This window comes from Thamnophis elegans, chromosome Z (assembly GCF_009769535.1).
Source record: "Thamnophis elegans isolate rThaEle1 chromosome Z, rThaEle1.pri, whole genome shotgun sequence".
NCBI lineage: Eukaryota > Metazoa > Chordata > Lepidosauria > Squamata > Colubridae > Thamnophis > Thamnophis elegans.
The window spans coordinates 71089509-71099289 of NC_045558.1; the positions used below are offsets into that span (position 1 = coordinate 71089509).

A 9781-nucleotide genomic window follows, 5' to 3' on the forward strand; every position below is an offset into this window, starting at 1 on the left:
ACTCAGAAAGCAAGTAAAATGAAAACCAGCATTATTTTTGACCTTACATTGCTCAAATCATCAACAAAAGGTTTACTTTTAAAATATCTCTCTCAGAAAGTAATGTATCTTACAGTGACAATCAAACACACAAAAGAAATTAAGTCTACTCTTGAAAATCTCTCACCTGTCCAGTAACAAAATCTGCTGATACCACACTTCCTTCAAGAGTTCAGCAAAATGAAGATTTACTTAACTTATTTGCTGTTGTCAACAGCAATAAAAGGTTACATCTAATATGCTGACACTGAATTTAAGCATTTTAACAGCAGCACACAATAGAAATGAAGACTTCATGAGAAGAGAAAGCTTTAGAAACCTTATGAGGTAACATTTTGACAATAAGATGAATAATTGCAGCAGAGTCTGACTATAATTGCTATATCATAGGACTATATTTATGCCACAAAGTGAATTTGGAACAGTTAACCTATAGTCATTTTTAAAAAAATAAGAATGCTCTATCATTATGAAATTTAAAGCTCAACTTATCAGTTACAAGATGGTGAAGGAATCACAATTACAGTATATAGATTCCACAGGTCTGCGACTAAAAAGCTGCTTGATTATTTTCATCTAATTTCCATTTATTTTGGTGAGCTGAAAACAAATAAAATATTTTTTTATATTATGGGTTAATTCACATAAGTGCACTTAAGATATAAAATGCCAAAAAAACCTTAAAGGGTTTGTCCAAGTTATGTAAAAAAAAATAGCACTGTAAATCTGATGGTCAGCAATATATACATAAACTAAGCAAGTTTTAAATTTGTGCTTCTAATGGTAGAAGGGGTTAATCTTTCCTGAAGAATCCAGTGAGAGGGAGACACAGGGCAGATAGCAACATCTCCGGTCATTGCAGGGGGCATGGCCAGCACTGTGACTTCTCGTGTACAGAGCTGCTCTCTCCTGCATGCCACATTTGTGCACAAATCATCATTGGGTTCTGGTTCTAGGCTGTTTACACTTTTTCATTGCAATTCATGTTAGTTCATCATTCTTCAACCGTTACGTTATGGCTCCGCAAAAGTGTATTAATTTGCCAGACAGTTTCTGTTTCATCTGTGGTGAATATACAGTGTTGAAGCAACAGCAGAATATTACAGACTTTGTGAAAAAAGTATACTTTGCATACTTTGGACTAAAAATTGGAGATCAAGATAAAGTTTGGGCACCTCATAAAGTGTGCAAATGGTGTGTTGAGGATCTCCAAAGCTGGTTCAAGGGTAAGAAAAAATATTTCCGTTATGGGATTCCTTTGGTATGGTGAGAGTAAAAGAACCATAGTGATGACTGTTACTTTTGTTCATGCGATGTAAAAGGGTTTAATTCCAAATGGAAGCATTCCATTTCATACCCCAATCTTCACTCAGCAATTCGTCCCATCCCCCATGGCACAGATACACCAGTACCCAAGCCACCTGCTACCTTGGAAGAGATACCTAGCTCCGATGAAGATGAAGTCATACCTGAACCAGATGATGAATCAAGTTCTGACTTTGAAGATGATACAAGACCAAAATTGTTTTCTCAGGAGGAGATGAATGATTTGGTAAGATGCTGCTGAGTTACTCGGATCAAGGCTGAAAAGCAGGAATTTATTGTTGCCAGGAGTGTCATCTTCATGGTTCAGACATCATGAAAAGGAGTTCGTTCCTTACTTCACCCAGGAAGACAAGTTGGTTTATTGCATCGATGTCAAAGGTCAGATGTGTCAATTTAAAATCCAATATGATTCAGAGCAATGGCGTCTTTTTATAGATTCTTCAAAAAGAAGTCTCAAAGCAGTTTTACTCCACAACGGTTTTTACGCTTCCATACCTGTAAGTCATTCCCTACACTTGAAGGAAACCTACGAGAACTTGGAATTAGTTCTTCGTAAATTAAAATATGAAGACCATGGTTGGCAAGTGTGTGGGGACTTGAAGGTCTTGTGCATGCTGCTCGGGCAACAAGCTGGGTATACCAAATACCCTTGTTTTCTGTGTCTATGGGACAGTCAATACCGACAAAATCACTGGACCAAGAAGAGTTGGCAGCCGAGGGTGCTAACAGTTGGTGAAAAAAAGGTCCTCTGAGAAACTTTGGTACCTTCCCATAAAGTTCTTCTACCACCTCTCCACATAAAATTGAGATTGATGAAGCAATTCGTAAAATCACTTCCAAGAGATGGAGAATGCTTCAATTACTTGGTCACCAAGTTTCCATGCCTGTCAGAGGCAAAACTGAAGGAAGGTGTGTTCGTCAGACCAGATATTAGAAGGCTTATCGTTGAACAAGAGTTTGTCAATATCATGACAGATCCTCAAAAAGAAGGGTGGATTGCATTTAAAGAAGTTGTACAGAAATTTTTAGGCATTAACAAAGATCCTCAATACAATTCGTCGGAAGAATGCTGAAAGTATTTCAAGCTTTAGGTTGCCTGATGAGTTTGAAAATGCATTTCCTCCAGTCCCACCTTGACTACTATCCTGAAAATTTGAGAGCTATGAGTGAGGAACAAGGTGAATGATTCCACCAAGACATTAAAGAGATGGAAAGGAGATACCAGGGAAAATGGAGCATTACAATGATGGCAGACTACTGTTGGATGCTTCAGAGAGACATTCCAGATGCTACTCACAAGCGTAAATGCACCAAGAGGAGCCTCACAAGGAAGAATTGAGTTTAGTGTGTGTAGGTGAGTTCATTTCAGTTCAAAAAAGGATTTTCATGAAAATATTGTAATAAAACTTTAAATGTATAAGTCTCCCTCCATTTATTTTGAGGTATTGCCTTATTTAACATAGTTACCTAAATTGTCAGGAAATGTGATGTCCTATGACAAAATGGAGGTCATTTTCAGATTCAGCGCACCAAAAAACAGATTACATGGAATAACCAAAACAGCTCTCAAAAAAAAAAAAATTGCAGACCTGTTTATAAACATCATGATTTATATACTACCTTTGCAGGATGAATGGGGTGAATGAATTCTAGCTATCTAATGAATCCGAATTTTATTTCTTGATCCAAGTAACTTGGTGTCCATAATTTTTTCTGCCTCATTTTAGTAAAAGTTTTACACAGACTACTGTCACTACTGGATTTTCTTAAATTACTCAGGGGGAGGGGGGCATTAAAAAAACCCCTCAGAACTGTACTGTATCTAGAAAGTTGAATATCCAAAAGCAGGCTTCAGTCACTTATTTAGGCCCAAGTGTAGTATTAAATCATCCTCCCTTTGAAGTTTTGGAAGGTTTGCCAATTCTCATGCAATTGAAATGATCTGACTTCAAATCACCTCTGGTATTTAACTCTTAAACACTCTCTCTGGATTCAGGTCTGGTAATAGGATAGAAACATTGGTCATTGATTAATTCATTTGTTATGATTTGATAGAATGAGTAAAACACCAAGACACCCTCCCAAAGTTCTGTTAGACCTCTCAGAAATGGTGCTTGCTTTCTCCAGTATTGTTGTACATGTCCTACAAATGTTAGGAGTTAGGCACAAACCTCTGCAGTAGTTCCATTCCTACTTGAGGTAGCAGTAATCCAGCTGAAAGTTATGAAGGGAGATGCAATTGAGCCTATAATACTTCAATGTGAGTTTCATTTATTCATTGATTTTGGATAAATAGAGACACCCACAATTGTACATCAATATGCAAGGCCATGTTAATGACTGTTTAAAAGGCTTGAATTGTGTAAAAGTATGGACAATATAAGGAACTAGTAATTAGAAAGAAATTCTAGGAAGATGGAAACATTTTCATCTGTAAATGTTTATGGATTATGGACTACCTTGAAGTATTTATATTACTGTCATCTTATTTTCAAAATTGTTATTTTTTAATCAAAATATATGAGGATAATCTGAAAGATTATATGTTTGTAAAATGTAAGTCTATCCCAAATAAGCACCAGTAAAATACAGTATCAAAATAAATCAATTACCTAAAGTTATTACTAAGAGCTAAGAATTTGAAATTGGCTAAAGCAGCCAAGACACCTGGCCCATCATGGGCTGTCAAAGTATGCCTGCTTGTGAACTATGTCCAAATTCAGTTTCAAACTGAGAAAAATTCTTAAAGTAATTATTATACAATGGTTTATAGTGACTTCTCTGGCTTCTGTCAATGTTTTTTTTTTAAAAAAAAAAAACAGGTTTTCCCACCTACAATTGTAGATTTTCTTCAGAGAATTAGTAAAAAATGTCAGTAACAAAATCTAATCTCTCAGTTTCAACCCAGTCTCTGCCCCAACAAAGCCTAATGACCACTAACAGCATATACTCTACAGAAATACCTTTTCTACTTTATGTCAAGTCAAGTACTTGCCATCACACAAATACATAATAACTTACCAACAAGGTCCATAGAAGATGTTATTCTACTAATTTTAATTCCACACACTTATGACTGATAAAATATAAAGTCAATGTTATTTTTGCAAATCCTGTAAATTAATTACATTAAATTAAAACCAACAAAAATTTCATTAACTAAATTGAGATTACAATCATCAAGTGGAAATTGCATTTTTGCTAATGAAATCTTTGGTGCTCTAGTTTTTCCCAAATAAACTTCCTATATTGTTTCAACTGAGTCTTTATATGAAACTAATATTGGAATGCCTCCCTAAACACAAGGGACAATATTTATTTTACTAAAATTAATTTTGCCTCATAAACTTATTTAATGGAATTTTAATCAATCAACTAAAATAAATTATTTTTAAAAGTTTCAACATGCTTATTTCCACATAATTAGAAATATTTAATATAATTACTAGAAATCATAAAATTCAAGTTGGGTTTTTAGAGTAAAAACTAAAGGATGTAAATAAGACTTATTTCAATCTTACAACTACTATAATTTCTAAAATACTGTATTACCAATATAAAATTAATCAAAAATATAGGTTTATACAGATGCTAATTTTTTTCTTTTTTGCATTTGTTGATTCTGTTTAGGTTTTTTTTTATAACTTATTGCCTGTACAAAGCAAATATAACAAATATAAAATCTAGTTCAACAGTCAGTCAATCAACTGAGCTCTAAAACATTCTTGCTCTTCCACATAAATTAAAAGAGAATAAGGTAACTTTCAGTTTATAAACTTTATTGATTGGAAATTTATGAACATTTGATTAAAATTACAACCATTACTTACTTAACATAATTAAGTAAGATGTGCAAAACTAGTCACTGTAGTTTTAAACTATAGTTCATGGATTGGCACATTGTCTTGACCCGTTACTTACAATTCAACTCAACAAATAGTTAAACAAGATTTGGTTTAACACAAAGACTAAACCTGGACATTTATTGTTTATAGGGTTGTGCAATAGTCCAAAAGATCCTTTAAGCACTTGGGGATGTGAACACAAAACCTACCTAAACTTCTTAAAGCAATTGTATATTTTCCTAGAAGTGCATGCATTTGTTTTAAGGTGTTGCAGACAGGCACTATATTGAAATTCCTTTGAAAAGCCTTTGGAGATTGAATGTGACCATATAGAATAGAATAGAATAACAGAGTTGGAGGGGACCTTGGAGGTCTTCTAGTCCAACCCCTGCTCAGGCAGGAAATCCTACACCACTTTAGACAACATCTTAAAAACTTCTAGTGTTGGTTCATTCACAACTTCTGGAGGCAAGTTGTTCCACTGATTAATTGTTCTAATTGTCAGGAAAGTTCTCCTCAGTTCTAAGTTGCTTCTCTCCTTGATTAGTTTCCACCCATTGCTTCTTGTTCTGCCTTCAGGTGCTTTGGAGAATAGCTTGACTCCCTATTGTTTGTGACAGCCCCTGAAATATTGGAACACTATCATGTCTCCCCTAGTCCTCCTTTTCACTAAACTAGACATGCCCAATTCCTGCAACCATTTTTATGTTTTAGCCTCCAGTCCCCTAATCATCTTTATTGCTCTTCTCTGAACTCTTTCTAGAATCTCAACATCTTTTTATCTCGTGCAGACAAAAACTGAATGCAGTTTTCCAAGTGTGGCCTGAAGACTGCACAGACCATAATTTAAGATTGTTGCAACTAAAGTTCATAAAAGCAGTCCACTAAAGGTAAGGAAACTGTTGTCCAAAAACCTTAATACTTTTATAGCTCAATCTATAAGAAGGAATTACAGTTATAGAGCAAGTTAATTAATTATTGTATTACTGCGGAGTTCCGCAATCCGAAATGAAAACGGGCATGCTTTTCACTTAATACTTCCTTTAAACTCTTCCCCATCATATAAACAAGCAAATATTTTATCTTCTTCAAGTTCCCCATTTTTATCTTTTCTCCATTATTAGGGTCTTTCTGATGTATACAGTAATAGCAGTTTCCTCTTCCCATTCCTTTATCGTTTGTTCACTCAGCGATCCCGCTGATTTCTACTTTATTTTACCAACGTCAGGAGCGTACAAAAGTCCATATCTCCAAAGTTTCCGTTTTATAATTATTTTTCGAAACTCTTCAGGATTCTCTAGACAGTTTATAATAACTAGCTTGCTCTACGTATAAGTTTTACCTTTTCCGCAGTTTCCGCCATAACGATATGTGAGACAATCACGTGAGAATGCCGGAAGTAGGTGTCATTTGGTATGCTGGGTAATGTAGTTCCTTTTTTCCGCTTTTCTATCTTCAGTTTCCTCAATAGTTGGAATTTCTACAGATGTGTTTTTCGAGTTTTCTTTTGTGCGCTTAAGGCTGTGAAAATAATAAATATTAAAGCATAAAATAGAAGTCAGAACATAACTACGATAACATCACACATGTATTTTTAAAAAAACAAAGCGATTAATACTATATTTTTATGTCGAAAGAAATGAAACAAACAGCGGATTCACCAGAAACAGCAGCGAAGTAATCAATAAACACCAAACACTTTTCTTGCTCCTTGTCTGCTAAATGCTTAGAATTGCGTTTCTCAGCCTGGAGCCCTCCGGATGTATTGAACTGAAACTCCCCAAATGTCTAAATCAACACGTTAATCGGGGAATTGTAATCCCAACGTATATGAACAGCAGAGCAGGGAAGGAAGAAGTGCTTTAGATTTCATAGGAGAGCATCCCCCCCCCCAATTAAAAACAATACTTTCTATACTGTTTGTTAATAAGGAGCAAACTGCTAAGTACGTTCAGGTAATTAATCAACTATACATTCAATCACCAATGAATCAATTTGATTTGGTGGTATTTGCATTATATATACTAAACCAAAAAATCCTTAGGTAGTTTCTGGGATGAGAACCCATCTTGAATCTTGTTTTTCTCACTGCTATTATTTACTATTTGAATTGCACCATTCTGTATATTTTGATCCACCAAGACGATTGGGGTGAATTCTTAAAATATTTTTACAATGTGGGGAAAGGAAGACGATTCAATACAGGCTTTGATCTCTTATTTTGCTAATGTTTCTCTGAAATCACAACAAACAGGATTAGTTGCTTGCTCACTAATCCTGTATTTTGCAATACAGATTGTAAGCATCTAATCCTGTTGATAGAAATAAAAGTTGTTCTATATGTATAATAATAAGTTTAACTGATCAGTAGGAAATATTTTGTAGTAATAACTGTTGGAAGAAATTTCCTTCTGGGTTTGGCTCCAAGTGGGGAAAAAGACACTGGAGACATGGAGGCTGGTTGGAAAGATGGTTTTAATGGTGGACAGGACCACATGGCTTGAGTCTTGAACAGAAAAGGTGATCACATGGTTCAATGGAGAAGAGAAGAGAAGGGGAAGCAAGGAAACAAGGAAGGAAGAGAAACTGAGTCTCTGGTTTTATGCCCTCTCTGGCCTTTGATGTTGAGCTTGTATTCTGATTGGTTGTCAGACTTCCATGGGCCCATGCAGGGACAACTCTCTAGGCTGCGTTTTGAATCTAGGTTTGGTTGAGTTCTCAGATGCCATGTGGCATGTTGGGTTATGCCTTAATCTCATCACTCTGGAGCTGAAGGGGAGAACTCTTTTTATTATTTAAAGTGGACAAGCTCAGGCTTTAATGGCTCATTGACAAAGGGGGATGGGCAGGAAGCTGCAGGCAGCTATTCTGTCTTTTAAAACATGTTTCTTTCTTTTTACATCCAGAGAAATATTCTGCCCTTTCAATATTTCCTAGGATATTTCATTTTTCTGGGAGAGGGCTGGGTGATAACTTCCTACATAACCTAATCTAGTCCATTGATCTCAAAGGATATTTTCAGCTTCCAACAAATTTACATTCAGTAAAAGGGAGACCTTTGCTTTTCTTGGGAACTACTTTTTTTGTGGAACTTCTCTTACTGTTATAGAAAGTTAGCACCCACCCCTCTCCTAGAATGACGCCTCAGGACATAATAGGACTACCATCCTACCATCTAGCAGCAGAGCTCACCACATTGCACAATCTCCTGGGGACATTGCATCAGCCTCTACACTTCAACCAAACTTAGCTCAGACAACCTACAGAGCCAGTATGACCTTATAACAGCCAATCAAATACATGTTCTTGCACAGGAAACAGGAAACTCACATTCAAAGGCCAAGAGAAGGTATAAAAATCCCTCACTCTCAACTCCATGTGGCAGGGACGTGCAGTCAGGGGAAGCAGGGCCTCACCACTGTCACCATGAAAAGAAAAACAAATGTAAAAGGAAAAAGGCTAAAGTAGTTGCTGACAGTCACAGTGGATGACTCTGCTTAGTGCTTAACTGCAGGAGGGGGTGAGAGAACCACGTGCCTCTTTTACTCTAACTTTATGATCACTTGAGCAGAGTTAAGCAAGGATTAAAAAGCAAAAAATTCCTTATGTAGATGAGGCACGTGGTTCTCTCGCCTCCTGTAGAGGGCATTTTTAGAGGCTTTTTAGAGTTCTCTGGGAGCAACTAGCTCAGTCTGACCTCAGAGCTCTTGCCTTTCTCCTTTCATATTTTTTTTTCTTTTCATGAGGGCAGGCAAGAGCAGAGTTGAAATCCTGCTGCTTTCAAGCCATTGGAAAATATATCCAATCCAACTTCTGTGTCTGTGTTTGTTTGAGAGTGAGTGAATGAGAGAGGGATCCAACTTCTCTGTGTCCGTGTGTCTGTTTGAGAGAGGGGAGAGGTGTGATGTACCCGTGGTTCGTCCATGAGGCCAATGTGGAGAAAAGACACGGACACGATCTTTCTCGGGATGGAGCGACCCAGATTGGGGGTCTGAGAGCCCCTTTTATTGAGATAGGACAAAGGCAGGAGGAGCAATCAGCAATCAGCATGTGATTTAAGACAGCCTATCAAAGTACAATTGCTAATCTACTGCTCAGGGAAGTTCTGTCTATATATGGTCAAATCCTGGTCAGGATGTTATGTTATGCACTATCAGGATATTAGGATGTTATGGAGTTTGTTTCCTGTGGTTCAGCGTGGCTGTGCCCTGTTATGCACTGGGCCATGGGTGACCGCCACACCTACACAAGGCAAAGGCAAAGGGTGGGCAAAGGGGGAATAGAAAGTTACAAGCTGCATGGCATTGGGAGGGGAAAGGGCATGTGTGGGAGTAGCTGGCTCACATAGTTCATGTTACATGAGGCTGCATAGTGAGTCCTGGCCGTTTAGGCCGGAAAGATGTTTCTGGTACGATGTTTTTGCATCCCTGTGTATGTGTGTTTCAGACAGCAGAAACTGCCCTGCACACACACACACGGAATGGATTCCAACATCTCCACTGTTTTTGTTTTTTAAAAGGCAGCGTTTCCTTCTTCGTCGCTGGGCATGCGAAAGGGATCTTTCCCCATGA

General features: G+C 37.0%; 1 protein-coding gene across 1 annotated transcript in view; it reads right to left on the reverse strand.

Moving 5' to 3' along the window:
* The window catches only part of VPS41 (VPS41 subunit of HOPS complex), a 250144-nt gene extending 243556 nt beyond the window's left edge, over positions 1 to 6588 (reverse strand). Inside the window, 1 exon segment of the mRNA XM_032234989.1 lies at positions 6553 to 6588. Coding sequence (XP_032090880.1) covers positions 6553 to 6573 — 21 coding nt within the window. The 5' untranslated portion in view covers positions 6574 to 6588.
* Positions 6589 to 9781: the final 3193 nt, after the last annotated feature.